Source organism: Microcaecilia unicolor, chromosome 9 (assembly GCF_901765095.1).
Source record: "Microcaecilia unicolor chromosome 9, aMicUni1.1, whole genome shotgun sequence".
In the NCBI taxonomy this organism is placed as follows: Eukaryota; Metazoa; Chordata; class Amphibia; order Gymnophiona; family Siphonopidae; genus Microcaecilia; species Microcaecilia unicolor.
In genome coordinates, this window is record NC_044039.1 from 33140626 (window position 1) to 33158876 (window position 18251).

Here is an 18251-nt window from a genome sequence, read left to right on the forward strand (position 1 = left end):
CCCACACTCAAATTTGGGTGCCCGTATTTATACCAGCTGAAACCTGGAGTAAATGCCGGTGCCCAACTCTTGCCATTTGGGCTTGCAAATGGTGCTATTCTATAATTCTACACGCAATTTTTTGGAACACCCTGCCCCCACCCCTAGCCATTCCCCCTTTTGAGTTGCGCACTAGCAGGGGCATTTTCGAAAGAGAAGGGCGCCCATCTTTCGACACAAATCGGGAGGTGAGCGTTCTTCTTTCAGGGCCGACCAAATTGGCATAATCGAAAGCCGATTTTGGGCGTCCTCAACTGCTTTCCATCGTGGGGAAGATCAAAGTTCACGGGGGCGTGTTGGCAGTGTACCGAAGGCGGGACGGGGGCGTGCTTAACACATGGGCGTCCTCAACCGAAAATGGAAAAAAGAAGGGCTTCCCTGACGAGCATTTGGCCGACTTTACTTGGTCCCTTTTTTTTCAGGACCAAGTCTTGAAAAGGTGCCCGAACTGACCAGATGACCACCGGAAGGAATCGGAGATGACCTCCCCTTACTCCCCTAGTGGTCACTAACCCCCTCCCACCCCCCAAAAAAATTTTTTTTAAACATTTTTTGCCAGCCTCTATGCCAACCTGAAATGTCATACCCACTTCCATCACAGCAGTGTACAGGTCCCTGGAGCAGTTTTTAGTGGGTACTGCAGTGCATTTCAGGCAGGCGGACCAAGGCCCATCCCCCCTACCTGTTACACTTGTGCTGGTAAACCCACCGAAACCCACTGTACCTACATGTAGGTGCCCCCCTTCATACTTAAGGGCTATGGTAGGGTGTACAGTTGTGGGGAGTGGGTTTTGGGGGGCTCAGCTCCCAAGGTAAGGGAGCTATGCACCTGGGAGCAATTTGTGAAGTCCACTGCAGTGCCCCCTAGGGTGCCCGGTTGGTGTCCTGGCATGTGAGGGGGACCAGTGCACTACGAATGCTGGCTCCTCCCATGGCCAAATGCCTTGGATTTGGTCGTTTTTGAGATGGGCGTCTTTGGTTTCCATTATCGGCGAAAACCAAGGTCACCCATCTCTAAGGTCGACCTAAATGTTGAGATTTGGGCGTCCCCGACCGTATTATCGAAATGAAAGATGGATGCCCATCTTGTTTCGATAATACGGGATGCCCCGCCCCTTCGCGGAGAAGTCCTCGGAGATGGGCACCCTTAGAGATGGTTGTCCTCGTTCAATTATGCCCCGCTAGGGGATTTAGGTATGCGGAGTTATAGAATATTGAGCAAGAAAATGTGCATGCAAAAAACAATTACAATTAACTGCAACAATTGATTGTTAACATCAATTTACTGCTAGTTAATGGCTTGTTACCTAATTATTTTGTGCCATATATAGAATTTGTGGGGGAGGGGGTAATGTACAGAATATTATAAGTTATATGTATCTCTGCTGCACTTAGGCAGCTTATGGTGAAACTGAGCACCTAAACGTTAGGCGTGGTGATACCAGGTTACAGTAGTATTCTGTTATATAATAAGTAGCTGCCAAGTGGCCTCTGTGTACTTAAATGAAGGTTTGCGCATTTGTCAGCCTCTACTTTTGCTGTTTTACTTAAATGAAGGTGCCAGGGAAAACTGCTGCACGACTTATATTCTGCCAGTGTCACTATACTCATATTAGCCCTCTCCTCAAGTCACTTCATTGGCTCCCTATCCATTTCTGCATACAGTTCAAACTCCTCTTACTGACTTACAAGTGCATTCACTCTGCAGCTCCTCAGTACCTCTCCACTCTCATCTCTCCCTACACTCCTCCCCGGGAACTCCGTTCACTGGGTAAATCTCTCTTATCTGCACCCTTCTCCTCCACCGCTAACTCCAGACTCCGTTCCTTTTATCTTGCTGCACCATATGCCTGGACTAGACTTCCTGAGCCGGTACATCAAGCTCCATCTCTGGCCATCTTCAAATCTAGGGTAAAAGCCCACCTTTTTGATGCTGCTTTTAACTCCTAACCCTTACTCGATTGTTCAGTACCCATGTTTTATCATTCCCACCTTAGTAATGCTCTTATCCCTTATTTGTCCTGTTTGTCCTAATTAGATTGTAAGCTCTGTCGAGCAGGGACTGTCTCTTTATGTCCAGTATACAGCGCTGCGTACGTCTAGTAGCGCTACACAAATGATAAGTAATAGTAGTAGTAGTCATTGTGGGTTATGATATGCTGAAAAAGGGTCCTTTTCCAATTAGTTTATGAAAATAAGAGTTTTTCATTGAATCCAGCAGAGTTTGTGAGAGTATTTTGGATACATACCTCCTACCCACCCCCACCCTGTTAACCTATCAATGAAATGCTTTGATGTTTCACTTATATATACCGTCATCTACCACATTTGCTTATTTCTGATCTGATGAAGAAGGGCAACCTTCGAAAGCTAATCAAGAAATGTATTAAATTATGTCCAATAAAAAAAGGTATCATCTTATTTTCTTTTCCATGTTTTATTTTGTTTGATTTCTATTGGATAGAAGAAGGAAATTTGTATTTGTGACTGCTCTGATTTTGAAATGGATAGCATATCATTGTCGAATATGATTTAAGATAATAATCACCAGGGCCCATCTAGACTCCTGTACAGGGCCGTGCCGATGCGGTAAGCGGGGTAAGCGCCGCAGGGGGGCGCCCACCTCTGGAGGGCGCCGCCGCGGTGCTTACCCTCGCCCCGCGCCGCCGAGGACTTTAAATCTTTTACCTCGGTCGCAGCAGCGTCAGTGAAAGCGCTGCCGATGTCTCCCTTCCCTTGCACTCATTGGTTCCCTCAGTGTCCCGCCTTCTTCTGACGTCAGAAGAAGGCGGACACTGAGGAAACCAAGAGCGCGAAGGGAAGGGAGACGTCGGCAGCGCTCCGCTTTCACTGACGCTGCTGTGACCGGAAGTAAAAGATTTAAAGTCCCCAGGGCGTGGAGGAAAGAGCAGAGAGGCATGGATGGGAGGGCAGAGAGACAGGCATGGGTGGGCGGGCATGGATGGGAGGGCAGCAGCAGGGCCCAGGGAGAGGACAAATTGCTGGAAGGGGAGGGGAGAGAGGAGGATTGCTAGCTATGGATGCAGCAGGGAAGGGCAGAGAGGGACAAGGATGGACATGGGGGCCCAGGGAGAGGACAATTTGCTGGAAATGGAGGGGAGGGGAGAGAGGAGGATTGCTGGCTATGGATGGAGGAGGGAAGGGCAGAGAGGGACAAGGATGGACATGGGGGCCCAGGGAGAGGACAATTTGCTGGAAATGGAGGGGAGGGGAGAGAGGAGGATTGCTGGCTATGGATGGAGGAGAGAAGGGCAGAGAGGGACAAGGATGGACGTGGATGGGAGGACAGGACCCAGGGAGAGAGAAGAAATTGCTGGAAATGGATATAGAGCAAGAAATGAAGAAGAAAGGAGGAAAGTAAAGAAATAAATGGAAAGGAAGCCCTGGAAATGGAGTTAAGAGGACAGATAGCAGCAGACTCAGATACTGGGCCAGCATGATCGGAAAAAGAAAGTCACCAGACAACAAAGGTAGAAAAAAATCATTTTATTTTCATTTTAGCGTTTGGAATATGTCCACTTTGAGAATTTACATCTGCTATCTTATTTTGCAATGTATAGCAATTTGTTTCTAAGAATATTGCTGACAATTCCTGTCAGTGTGGCAAGTGGTGAGCGATCATTTTCACCGGGGGGGGGGGGGGGGCAACTGATAATCTGCAGGGGGGCGCCAGAGACCCTAGGCACGGCCCTGCTCCTGTATTCCATTCCTGATGCACTAACCCACACTTTACTCAATCGTGGATCTTGCCTCTGAATTGCCATTAATCCTTATCCCTTGCACTAACTCCTTTTTCCTGCATCACCCCACCCCCTCCCCACTGTGAGGCTGCTCTGATGGTCTTAAAAAGCTCGTGCATAGGATTTTTAGCTACTTCTTATTTTGGTCCAATAAAAGCAATAAGGAGCTCCAAAGAATGTGCTTAGTTTGGAAATGCAACTGTTTGTATTAAGTGTTTGTTATCAGGGTCTTACTTATAATAAAACTTATGTAAAAAGGAGGAAGTTACTCTATGGTATATTTGGGTATTTTTAGGAGATTTTCATTTTGTTCTCTTTTCAAAGCTGTTCAAACATTTTGGCATATGATGTTTTCTTTTTATTAGAGATCTTTGATATCACTTCTGTAGCATTTGACTATGATGTTGTATTTGTATTTCTTTGAACTACTGTTTCCTGTTATCTCTTTTTATTCAATAAATACTTCCTAAATTGAAAAAAAAATAAAAAAAGTTATAGCAAGAGATGAAAATCTATCAATGTGAATTTCTACTTAAGCAAAGACAGGTGCATCTCACTGCTGGGATCTAAACCATAGGGAAGTCCTAGATCCACATTTCCATCGGACATACCTCAAGGTTCTACTCAAAAGCGCATTGATGCAGTTGGGTAGAGGCAAAAGGGTCTCTGCAAATGGCTCCAATGTTTTACGACCCCATATTATCAGATTTTTCTTACCTAGATGCAAAAGAAATTAATTTCTTTTCAACAGTGATTGCAAAAGAAAGAAAAGTTCTAATTGAAGTTTTATCATTCATTCTTTTTGTTATATACCAACCTGTCTAATAACTTATGACAGCCACATAGAAGGTGGATGATGGGAAATGCCAGACAAATACTGGGAACTCTATTAATCCAGAAAACAGAATGAAGGTGATGATGTCACAAACTTCCCCGCACTTATGTGGCTGGTTCTGAAATCACCTCCTGTATCTCCGCATCCATTCAGTTTCTGCCATGCTAATGAGGTTGCCAACAGATACGTTATTTAGTGCCATTTATGATTTTGTATTAATCTGGGCACCTACCCAATGGGAAATAAAGGGGCCCTTTTGCTAAGCCACATAGGCGCCTATGCACGCCCAACGCAGGTCAATTTGGAATTACTACCCAGCTACCACGTGGCCCGGGCGGTAATTTCATTTTTTACGCACGCCCACAACGCACGCCGGAAAATAATTTTTATTTTCCAGTGTGTGGGCGGTAATCAGCATTTGAACGTGCATTGACCATTACCACCTGCTTAATGTGTGAGACCTTACCGCTAAGTGAATGGGTGGCGGTAAGGTCTCAGACCCAAAATGGATGCACGCCAATTTTCATTTTGCCGCACAAACATTTTCAGCCCCCAAAAAAGGCATTTTTATAGGTGCGCTGAAAAATGGATCTGCGTGTGTCCAAAACATGCGCCTACACTAACGCATATCACTTTTCAGCGCACCTTAGTAAAAGGACCCCAAAGCTACTTAATTGTAACAGGTGTTCTATGAGGAGAGGTGGTTCGCCAGTTGCACACGTGGATCACGTGACTGTGGGCGCAGTGCCAAGCATGCTGCTTCCCAGCGTTTCCCAGATTACTGCCATCTCACAATTCCATATAAAGGTTTGGACCGGGGGAAAGGGGTAGAAAAGCTCTGAATTGGAGGAGTGAGGGCATGAGTGATTGGTGATTAGCAGTCCTCAGAGAACACCTGTTACAGGTAAGGAACTTTTCTTGCTCTGAAGAGAAAACAATTCATGGGGTAATATACACGGTGTCCTGTAAAATGGAACCCCTTACATAGTTTCAAAATACTTTGCAATTGTTTAAACCTTTAGTATGACCTTTGAAAATACATTAGGAAACTTTCATAGCAAATGCTTTGCCTTTTTTTGTCACAAGAATTTAATCACAACTTTATCTTCTTCACTAAATGACATTTTGCTAAAATGGATCTTAATGGTCACTTCCTGAATGATGCCATTTTGAAGACAGGGATCATTTTTTTTTAATAATGGTACATTTGTGTTTGGGTTATTTGGAAAAATGTTGGGGGTCCTGTTTTTCCAGACACCGTGGACATGCGATTACCTTCGATAAAAGGGAATAATAAGATTTGCCATTGAACAGGAATATGTTTTGTTAGTAAAACCTATTTACATACATAAAAAACAACTACAAGGAAGAACAACTGAAATGATAAAATGGGGTTGGACTCTTCCTCCTCAACATGGCCATGGAAAATGGACAGTCAAAGCCTACTCTCTCGTTAGGGAGGCCATTGGGAAACTGCAGTGCCTTAGCGAGGGCGGCTGACACCAGGGGCGGGTCGCCGCTGCGCACCCCCCCCGGGCGCAGCATGGCGCCCCCCCCTCGGCGTGCACCCCCCCTCGGAGCGCATTCTTACTTAGTTTAGAAGCGAGGGGCGGGCAGGAGGGCCGATCCGCCCCTGAGTCCACGTCGCTGGGAGCTGCGTCGGCTCCATTGGTTCCTTGCTCTCTCTGCCCCAGAACAGGAAGTAATCTGTTCCGGGGCAGAGGGCACAAGGAACCAACAGAGACGACACCCCCCCCAGCGGCATGCACCCGGGGCGGACCACCCCACCCCCCTTCCTATGCCACTGAGAAACTGCAGTCTACTTTCCAACTAGAAGCGTGGCTCTTTGTCACCATACTCCCGGGCCTATTAGGGTGAAAATAAAACAAAATCTTTGTAGAAATTCAACAGACTTTAATCCACATAGGACGTGACCTTTTATCTTTATGAAACAATTAACCGATTAAGGGGTCTTTTTACTAAGGTGCGCTGAAAAATGGCCTGCTATAGTGTCTTTTTGACGTGCACAGATCCATTTTTTTAACGTGCCCGTAAAAAGGTCCTTTTTGGCCGAAAATGGACATGCGGCAAAATTAAAATTGGCGCGTCCATTTTGGGTCTGAGACTTTACCGCCACCCATTGACTTAGTGCTAATGTCTCGCGCGTTAACCAGGCGGTAATCGTCAACGTGCGTACACTGCCGATTACCCCCAGTTAGCACCACACATTAGAAAATAAAAAATAAAGGGCGACTATGACAAAATGAGGAAAATGGTTAAAAAGAAGCTAAAAGGGTTGGCCACAAAGCGTAGGATTTTAAATCAGGCATGGACATATTTTAATAATACCATCGTGGAAGCCCAGACTAGACGTATTCCACGTATTAACAAAGGTGGAAAGAAGAGCGAACAACCAACATGGGTAAAAGGTGAAGTGAAAGAAGCTATTGGAGCCAAAACAGTATCCTTCAAAGAATGGAAAAAGGATCCGAATGAAGAAAATAAGAAGTAACACAAGCATTGTCAAGCTAGATGCAAAGCACTGATAAAGTAGGTTAAAAGAAAATATGAAGAAAAACTTGCCATGGAGACAAAAACTCATAGTAACACCTTTTTCAGGCACATCAGTAGCTGAAAGCCTGTGCTGGAATCTGTGGGACCCTTAGATCATGAAGGAGCAAAAGGGGCACTCAGGGAGGACAAGGCCACAGTGGAGAGATTAAATGCCTGAAACTCAAAGAGGACAACCTTAGCCATGTTCTGAACAAAACCAGGCCAGAAAAGATCTTTAGGTGTAGACGTATTCTTGGCCTATGTTAGAGAAGGTACTGATGGAAGATTGGATGAATATTGTTTTTTTTTTAGACTAGATCTCTTGGCAAGTGTACAAGTCCTTAGGACTCCTCAGGTTCTGACTTCAAAAATATTGGTGAAAGTACATCTGAACCACATCTGTCCTGGTGCCAAAAACCTCTGAAAACTAAAACTTAGTTATTTGGGTCTGAGTGGGGTCAAAGAGTAGGTAAGATGTCTAACTCTACACTTGTTTGCCTTCAAATGGGCACGAAGGGTGCCAAGGCAAAATTGCAGCTTTGGATCTGAGTTGGCATTAACATGCTCAGTGCCAAAGAGAAGGCACCAAGAGAAAGACCTAGTTGTTGAACTACTCAGTGCATGAACATCAATATGCATGGAACATTGGGCAAATACCTTGGAAACTTTTCTGACCAAATCTACCTTAAACACCAATGATGCCAATAAGTTGTTCTTCCAGTCTGGGGCACTCAGACTACTAATAATTTAAGTCTGTATGGTGCCTCACTCAAGCAAAACTTCTTCAGAAATGTTTATGCAGCTGTGGACTATATGATCTTATAACATCTTACTGGTGTCTGAACTGCATGGACGTTAGTGTGCTATATATTTTGCTTGTAAATATTTGTTTATATTATATGCATGCTTGCTTTTGTGCTTTAAATAAACAGACATTATACAAAATACAGTTAATTAGTAGAATGAGGCACACAGATGTACAATCGCTTGCCCAACATAATGTAGGGCATTCAAAGTCAGAAGAATTTTGCAGAGAGTGTAGCTCATAACTCAAGACACTGGATCAACCAAGCTCGCCATTGGAGAGACTCATACAGTTAACCAAGAAGCAGGACTTACCGGGCTCTACTACTGAAGTAATTTTTTCAATAAAGTACTTAAACTCATTCCTGCATTTAAAAAAATAGATATTCAGATTATGGCAGAAATATAACAATGTATTTGACATAATGTTTTTTCACTGGGGTTGACTATTAGCTGACTAAACCTCAGTTTGCTGATTAAATTTCTGCTATTGAAATTTCCTTCATGAGCAGCTAAATACAGTGGTCTAATATGGATTAGGAAGCCAAAAACTCCTTTAACTACTGAGCTGCTATCCAGATAGCAGACTGTTATGGTGGACTCAAGAGTGGATGGATAATGGTGATATTCAGTCACTATCCATATTGCTAAGTGGTTTAATTCAGGCCTACGAAAAAGTAGTCCTAGGTTAAACTGCTTAAGTATATGTACAGCCAGGGCCGCCGAGAGACTGGGCCAGGGCAAGGCCGCCCCCCGGGGCCCCGCCCCCTCCACCTGCCCCCCTCCGTCAGCAACCAGGCCGGGCCCCCTGCATTGAAATCACAGCGCCTCTCACCTCCGTGTGAAAGCGCTGCAGGCAGCAGATCGCTTCCCTTTGGGACTCCTTCTCTCCCTGTGTCCCGCCCTCGCGGAAGTTACATCAGACGAGGGCGAGACACAGGGAGGGAAGGAGGCCCGAAGGGAGGCGATCTGCTACTGCCTGCAGCGCTTTCACACAGAGGTGAGAGGCGCTGTGATTTCAATGCAGGGGGCCTGGCCCGGTGGCAGACGGTCGACGACGGAGGGCGGGTGGGACTGCGGCGCCGGGCCCCCCTTGGAGGCCCGGGCCCGGGAAATATTGTCCCCTCTGCCCCCCCCCCTCTCGGCGGCCCTGTGTACAGCAGCTAACTATTGTCACTAAGGAGGTAATGCTATAAGTGGTGACTCCATTTAGGCATGCCGATGCTACATGGTGAAAGCCTACACTACCATGGTACCTATATGCCCAGATATCATTATAGAATATTTGCATAACCTGGCAATGGCATGCCTAACATTTAGGCACCAGCCATAGACCACATATAAGTACAGGCAAGGATGTGTACCTTATAGTATTTTGTAAGCTGGATGCATAAATGATGGTCCTGTCCATGACCCTCCCATGTGAATGCCCTCCTTACACTTAAGCATTAACCCCCAGATTCTACGTATGACGCTTTTTGTGCACACAATTTAACTGAATAATAAGCACATCAGTGCTGATAGCTGAGCAATAACAAGCAATTATCCACACTGATACTAATTGGCAACAATTAGAATTTACACACCCATCTTTTTAGGCACATTCTATAAAGAGGTACGCATAAATCCTTGTGCGTGGACCCAAAAAGGAAGCGTGGCCATGAGACGGCATGGGTAGACTGGGGGTGTTCCTGCAATTTATGCACCTAATTTATGCATCAGGATTTACACCAGGTTCTCATTGGTGTAAATGATCACGCCTAAATGCTGTCGCACTTCAAGGTGCTAAGCACTATTCTATACACTGCACCTAACTGTATGCGTGTTTTATAGAATAGCACTAAGCATTATTTTTTTCACCACCATCTATAAAATCTAGTTCTAAGCCACTTATGCATGCCCTTACAGAATAGTGATTAGAGGGTCCTTCTACTAAGGTGCGCCGAGAAATGTCTTGTGCTGGTGTAGACGTGTATATTGGACGTGCGCATGTCCATTTTTCAGCGCACCTGCAAAAAAGGCCTTTTGGGGGGGGGGGGGCAGAAAATGGACTTGTGGCAAAATGAAAATCGGTGCACATCCATTTTAGGCCTGAGACCTTACTGCCACCCATTGACTTAGTGGTAAGGTCTCGCGCATTAATCGGGTGGTAATCGTCAGCACACATACAATGCTGATTACTGCCTAGCTAGCGCTGTGCATCAGAAAATTTTCCAGCGCGCGTAAAGAATGAAATTACCACCCGGGCCACGCGGTAGTTCAAAATTGATGCATGTAGGACGCATGTGTGCACCTACACTGCTTAGTAAAAGGGCCCTTAGGTGTTTTGCTGTGACATATTTTATTTTATTTATTTTATTACATTTGTATCCCACATTTTCCCACCCATTTGCGGGCTCAGTATATGTGGCTTACAATACATTGTAAATGATGGGAGTACAAATTGTTACAATTCGGTTATGGATTACATTGTGATGAGTTATGCTAAGACAAAGTCAAAATATCATTAAGGGAACAGAACAATGGAAAAGAGCAATGGAACATTGGAAAGAAACAACGGGAACTGATAGAGCAACAAGACAATAACAAGAGAACATTCGGTGTAATGTTTTCTGTGAGTAAAGGTGTGAATGTGGTGACATTACGGGGGATAAGAATTCAGAAGAGAGTGTATTGATGCATTGCTGAACAGTGAGTGTGGACTTCATGTGTTTTGATCCTTTCCATAAGTCTTATCAAAAAGATGAGTCTTCAATAGTTTGCGGAAGTTGGTCAGTTCGTAGATCGTTTTCAGGTTGCGTGGTAATGTGTTCCAGAACTGCGTGCTCATGCAAGAAAAGGTTGATGTGTGCAGCGCCTTGTATTTTATGCTTTTGCAATTAGGGAAGTGGAGGTTGAGGAAAGTTCGGGATGATCTTTTAGCGTTTCTGGGTGGTAAGTCTATTAGATCAGACATGTAGGCTGGGGCTTCACCGTAAATAATTTTGTGGACTAATGTGCATACTTTAAAAGTAATGCGTTCCTTAAGTGGGAGCCAGTGTAGCTTCTCTCGTAAGGGTTTTGCACTTTCGTATTTTGGTTTTCCAAAGATGAGTCTGGCTGCTGTGTTCTGGGCTATTTGAAGTTTCCTCAGTATTTGCTCTTTACAGCCTGCGTAGAGTGAGTTGCAGTAATCCAGATGGCTGAGCACGAGGAATTGCACTAGGCTGCGAAAGACGGATCTAGGGAAGAATGGTCTTATTCTTTTCAGTTTCCACATGCAGTAGAACATCTTTTTGGTTGTGTTATTTGCATGAGTTTCGAGTGTTAGATGGCAGTCAATAGTGACTCCAAGGATTTTTAAAGTTTCTGAGATTGGAAGGTTTAGTTTTGGTGTGTTTATGGCGGTGAATTCATTCGTGTTGTATTGGGAGGTAAGTATCAGGCATTGAGTTTTTTCTGCATTTAGTTTCAATCGAAATGCATCTGCCCAGGTGTTCATGATGTGTAGGCTTTGGTTAATTTCGTTGAAGATTTCTTTAATGTCTTGTTTGAAAGGGATGTATATTGTTACATCGTCGGCGTATATATATGGGTTGCGGTTATGATTTGACAGGAGTTTTGCCAATGAGATCATCATTAGGTTAAAAATGGTTGGTGAGAGAGGTGATCCTTGTGGTACTCCACATTCAGGTGTCCATGCAGCAGACGTGGTTGAATTTGATGTGACTTGATATGAACGCAGGGTTAAGAACCCCTTGAACCATGTACACAAATGTACACTTACCCATGAATGTAACTGTATTCTGTACATTTATGCACTCAAGTAGTGCATACATGTGGACGCCCTGTTAGAGAATTGCCCTTTACATGTCGTTAGTACTGGTGACTGCATTATTGGGCCCTTTTACTAAGGTGCCTAGGCACCTACACACATATTGGTGTGTCCGGTCCATTTACATCTCTTCCAGCCGAAAGAGGTTCAGCCTACTCCAAGGATTCAATGTATAACCTGAAGTCCTTCTTAACAACATATCTACGGACCATTTTAGACTCTCTTATCCTTTCTCTATTTTCTTCTTTCCCTGTTTCTGCTATCTAACTTAATTGTAACCGTTATCACCACTGATCTGGCGATAGCCTGTCAGTACATTGTAAGCCACTTTGAGCCTGCAAAACTGTGGGAAAAATGTGGGGTATAAATGTGCAAAATAAATAAATCCAACATGCATCAAATTGGAACTACCACCTGGCTACTGAATGCCCCGGGTGGTAATTCCATTTTTTATGCGCGTACAAAACACGCAGTAGAAAATATTTTCTACCACGTGGCGCTTACCCGGCAGTAATCGGCAATTTACAGGCACTGACGATTACCATTCAGTGAATGCACAAGCCCTTACTGCTAAGTCAATGGGTGGCGGTAAAGTCTCAGGCTGAAAATGGTGGCGCGCTGGTTTTAATTTTACTGCATGTCCATTTTCAGCCACAGAAAAAAAAGCCTTTTTTTCTCCAGACACACTGAAAAATGAACCTCGTGTGTCCAAAACACGCACCTGCAACAGAGCAGGCCATTTTTCAGCGTGCCTTAGTAAAAGGGCCCCTATGTCTATCTGGATAGCAGTGCCCAATATACATATTTTTTAACATGACACAGCCAGCATTTAAAAAATATACAATCACCACCAGCTTTAAAAATTGATCTGATAATTTACTTGGTGAATTAAGAATCAGTTGATCTGTTATTTTCAGACATATTACATGCAAAATTTTAGAAATAGGGAAAAAAGACCAAAATGACACTGGGCTATTAACTTTTGATTCCTCTTCATCTGAACAAAGGGATGGGACCCTCAAGATAGGATCTCCCTCAGCTGTTTCCTTTCTTCAACAAGATTTTCTCTTGGGATCTGAAATAACACTTCATATATGCTCACAGTTGGGGTTCCCTATTTGTCAATCTCCACAAAACTATATCAAAAACTCCCTCGACACAAAATGTTGCTAGACATCCACTCTCCCAGAATTTCCATTGGTCAGCCCATCAGCAAACAATTCTGGCTGCAAATCCCCTCCCCTATCTATCCTCAGCTGCTCACAGGCCTTCAGAAAACCACTTTTAGCTGCAAATCCTTTCCCCTGGTTTCCTCAATCATAGGCTCTGTGCAATCTTACTTTTTCCATTCTATTCATTTGGTATAAAGTTGCTTCTAGTACTTAAGTAGTGTACAAACAAAAAACACAAAATAACTTACAATATAATAACAACAAATAAATACAATTAAAAGATATAAAAGCAATAAGCATAAAAATTTTACACTTAGTTATCCGGACTCTTTCAGTACTAAGCCATGCTTTGATTTATTTTCCCCTAAATTGTAGATAACCATTTAAATCTATCATCTCTTGAGGTAGGGAATTCTACAAGCAGGGCACAAGATAAGTAATAGCACTGGAACAAGTGGATGCCAACCTAATTATGAAGGCAAACATAGAAAGTTCTTTTGAGATGAATATAACGAATTAATGCACATAACTAGCATGCCAAATACTGCAGCTTGCCACTACACAAGGTGGGAAAGGTGATACTCAGACTTTTTAATTTAGACTTGATCATATAACACTGTCTCTTGCGTGCTAGCAAGTGCAGCTGTGTTTTGAATCAACTGAAACCTCTTACTAACAGACCTTAATATGCCCAAATACAGCGAATGACAATTGTCTAACCTGCTAGCAACAGTAGCATGTATCATCAATACTAAATTAGTGTCAAATATACTCTGGGTTTACGAATCACATATAACTGAAAAAAAAAACCCTCCCACCACTTTACTAATTTTATGCCCTGCCTCTAACTACCTGTCCAAAAGTCTTACCTAAACTAGGGGACAGCATTGGAACATCTACCAGTTGGAACAGTCACTGTTGCAGGCAGGATCTAGCCTTCTGACACAGAAGCAAGGACTCTTGCAGGATAAAATCAGTGCCCTGTTGCGGAATGCAGCCGCAAGTGTGTACCTGAAGGGCATGACCAAAGGGGCATTTCCTGTCCCTTTGGAGTCCCTTCAGAGCTGACTGAGACTGAGGAGCTGGGAGTTGGGAATCTTGGTTGTTTAACATCAGGGTGAAGAGGAAGAATAAAAAACCAGGAACAGCAAGCAGGCAAGAGGGCCCGTCTTCCACCAAAAGCCTGATGGATCAGCACATTGCTATGGTTAGTCATCCAACTCCTCAGAGTCCAAGACTTGAGACTCCTGTGGAAGCCTCATTGTCTTCAGGTGAGTGAACCCCCATCCTCTCAACCCGCAATAATGTTTGAGAAATCTAAGGCATTATAGTCCCCAGCAATAACATTATCGCTGGTGGCCTCTCTCAAAGATCTAATTTGGCAATTATGGTTTCTATGTGTCCTCCTGTTAAATTGAAACTAATTGAGACATCTATTTATTCCTCTTCATTAACTTCAAAAACAAATGCAACTTTTAAATGATCTTTGGGATGTTGTTGCTCATATGGAAAATATGTTGCAGGCAAACTTGGAACAGTTTTCTCATTTTTGTAAATATTCTGAAGATGCCTTTGCTAAAATGATTGTGCAAGATGAGAGACTTTTGAGTATTATGGAACGTTTAGATAAACTTGAAACTCAAAATGCTTTAGAGCAATCTGTAATTACATTGGCTGTTAAAGATAATTTATTCATTTGCAAATTGAAAAATTGGAGAATGCTTTTAATTTGAAACTATTGAATTTTCTGGTTGCCCATTTATCTTTCCCCACAGGAACAGTTTAAAATATTCCTTAAAGATATGTTACATTTTCCTCAGGTAGAAAATGTGGCAATTGATAATGTCTTTTATATTTCTAGGAGTTCCAGGGTAGCAGTATATCAAGTTTTAAATAAATATAAATATAAACAAAAGGAAAAAGGGTCTCAGGATCCGCACAATACATTTGACATCCTAGACGTGTTACAGTTTTTGGAATCCTCTCAGGATATTATTAGAAAATGATCAACTGATAGTTGTATTACAATCAGCAGCTTTAAAATGGAAATCTTGAAAGCTTATTTTCCTTAAAAAAAAAACCCCAAAACTCAATTTTTGTGGGCAGAATATTTCTATAATCCCAGATGTTGTTAGGGCAACTCAGTTAAGAACGGCTTTTTTGCTGTTGAAATCAAAAGGTTTGGGTATTGGTACAACTTTTTTCCTTAAATTCCTTTGCAAATGTCTAGTTGTCTATCAAAATCATCATTATGCCCTTTTCAAGTTATTCAATTGGAAGCCTTTCTGTGGGATAAGGTGACAGTTGAACTGGTTAATAGTTATTTGATTTTGTAATATATAGTTACAGTTATAGTGAACTGGAAGTCCACTTTTGTGTTCAATTGGTTTGCCTTTAAATTTACGTCAAACACAGAAGAAAGCGGACCTCCGCAATGGAAAATCCAAGAGAAGGGCACAGCGAAGGCGACAAGATAGATGATGCCTAATAAACTTTTACTGGACTCAAGAAAAGTTCACAGCAAGAGTTTATTAATAAAAGAAATGGACTCGACACGAATCGTGTTTCGGCCACTCTGGCCTGCCTCAGGAGTCCCTGTATGGCACAATGCTGTTGATCCTTTAGGAAAAGTCTTCTCCAAGTGTTGCTAACAAGACGTGGAAAATGTTGAATCAAAGAAACTTTTCAGCTCCTATGTACCGATACGAACAGCACTGCTCAAAAAGCAGCTTTTTGAGCAGTGCTGTTCGTATCGGTATATAGGAGCTGAAAAGTTTCTTTGATTCAACATTTTCCAGGTCTTGTTAGCAAACCCCAACACTTGGAGGAGACTTTTCCTAAAGGATCAACAGCACTGTGCCATACAGGGACTCCTGAGGCAGGCCAGAGTGGCCAAAACACGATTCGTGTCGAGTCCATTTTTTTGATTAATAAACTCTTGCTGTGAACTTTTCTTGAGTCCAGTAAAAGTTTATTAGGCATCATCTATCTTGTCGCCTTCGCTGTGACCTTCTCTTGCCTTTAAATTTAAACACAGTCTCTCCCTTAGTATTCTATATTTTCTGATTTTACCATGTTCACTATATTAATTACATTTCCGGAAACTGTTTAGTCTGTGTGTTTACGAAGAGGTAAGCTCCGCAGAGCATATACAAAAACATGGACTGATGAGACAAAGTCAGCACGGATTTAGTGAAGGGAAGTCTTGCCTCACCAATCTAATGCATTTTTTTGAGGGGGTAAGCAAACATGTGGACAATGGGGAGCCGGTTGATATTGTATATCTGGATTTTCAGAAGGCGTTTGACAAAGTGCCGCACGAAAGACTCCTGAAGAAATTGCTGAGTCATGGAATCGGAGGTAGGGTATTATTATGGATTAAGAACTGGTTGAAAGATAGGAAGCAGAGAGTAGGATTGCGTGGCCAGTATTCTCAGTGGAGGAGGGTAGTTAGTGGGGTCCCGCAGGGGTCTGTGCTGGGTCCGTTGCTTTTTAATGTATTTATAAATGACCTAGAGATGGGAATAACTAGTGAGGTAATTAAATTCGCCGATGACACAAAATTATTCAGGGTCGTCAAGTCGCAGGAGGAATGTGAACGATTACAGGAGGACCTTGCGAGACTGGGAGAATGGGCGTGCAAGTGGCAGATGAAGTTCAATGTTGACAAGTGCAAAGTGATGCATGTGGGTAAGAGGAACCCGAATTATAGCTACGTCTTGCAAGGTTCCGCGTTAGGAGTTACGGATCAAGAAAGGGATCTGGGTGTCGTCGTCGATGATACGCTGAAACCTTCTGCTCAGTGTGCTGCTGCGGCTAGGAAAGCGAATAGAATGTTGGGTGTTATTAGGAAGGGTATGGAGTCCAGGTGTGCGGATGTTATAATGCCGTTGTATCGCTCCATGGTGCGACCGCACCTGGAGTATTGTGTTCAGTACTGGTCTCCGTATCTCAAAAAAGATATAGTAGAATTGGAAAAGGTACAGCGAAGGGCGACGAAAATGATAGTGGGGATGGGACGACTTTCCTATGAAGAGAGGCTGAGAAGGCTAGGGCTTTTCAGCTTGGAGAAGAGACGGCTGAGGAGAGATATGATAGAAGTGTATAAAATAATGAGTGGAATGGATCGGGTGGATGTGAAGCGACTGTTCACGCTATCCAAAAATACTAGGACTAGAGGGCATGAGTTGAAGCTACAGTGTGGTAAATTTAAAACGAATCGGAGAAAATTTTTCTTCACCCAACGTGTAATTAGACTCTGGAATTCGTTGCCGGAGAACGTGGTACGGGCGGTTAGCTTGACGGAGTTTAAAAAGGGGTTAGATAGATTCCTAAAGGACAAGTCCATAGACCGCTATTAAATGGACTTGGAAAAATTCCGCATTTTTAGGTATAACTTGTCTGGAATGTTTTTACGTTTGGGGAGCGTGCCAGGTGCCCTTGACCTGGATTGGCCACTGTCGGTGACAGGATGCTGGGCTAGATGGACCTTTGGTCTTTCCCAGTATGGCACTACTTATGTACTTATGTACTTATGACTTCTCTTATGTGCATCTATACAGCATTGCCTAGAGTCTACTAGTGCTATAGAAATGGTAAGCAGTAGGAGTAATACTTATTACTGCACAGCTGTTATGGGAAATTCATTGAAGGAATAAGGACTGAAAAAATAAGTAAGAGCAGTTTAGCTCTTGTGTCAAACACTCCTACCCAATGCACGTTCCAAAGACGTAAGGGACCAATGCACCAACCAAAAATGCTTGGACAGGTGAGAACAAAATCAATAACGGAGAGAATAGGATCAAGGAAGTGTGAGTTGATACTTTGGTAGCACGGTTTCTCAATCTGTTAGAACACTGTGCCTGCTCCACTTCCATGTTTTCCCACTGTACTTACGGCAAGTTCCAAGGCAAGTCTCCCTTCTGCCCGATTCCCATATTCCTGCTGACTGCAGCTACAAGTCTGATAGGCTTAGGGTCAACTCTTCCCTCAGCATCACACATGATGAAAGACAGATGACAGGATACCCTATGAACCACAAACTGTTTGTTAAGAACTCATTGATCAACTCATAGCACACTGCTACATATACTTTTGGTGAGCATATGGCATTAGGTAGATACATTTATTAATTATAATGCATTCACACTCTAATAGTCATGCTTATTCTTCAATGCATACATCTGGCTTTATGAAACTACTAGTAAAAAAGGCCCGTTTCTTACAGAAATGAAACGGGCGCTAGCAAGGTTTTCCTCGGAGTGTGTATGTTT

At 43.2% G+C, this 18251-nt stretch overlaps 1 protein-coding gene across 2 annotated transcripts in view; it reads right to left on the bottom strand.

Moving 5' to 3' along the window:
• LOC115477775 (dihydrofolate reductase-like) overlaps positions 1-18251 on the bottom strand; it is a 38248-nt gene that overhangs the window by 10859 nt on the left and 9138 nt on the right. For both annotated transcript variants that reach the window (XM_030214850.1, XM_030214851.1), the window contains 3 exons: positions 17875-18006; positions 8308-8357; positions 4412-4517 (listed from right to left, as the gene is read on the bottom strand). In XM_030214850.1, the coding sequence (XP_030070710.1) occupies positions 4412-4517; positions 8308-8357; positions 17875-18006 (288 nt within the window). The remainder of the gene's footprint in view (positions 1-4411; positions 4518-8307; positions 8358-17874; positions 18007-18251) is intronic.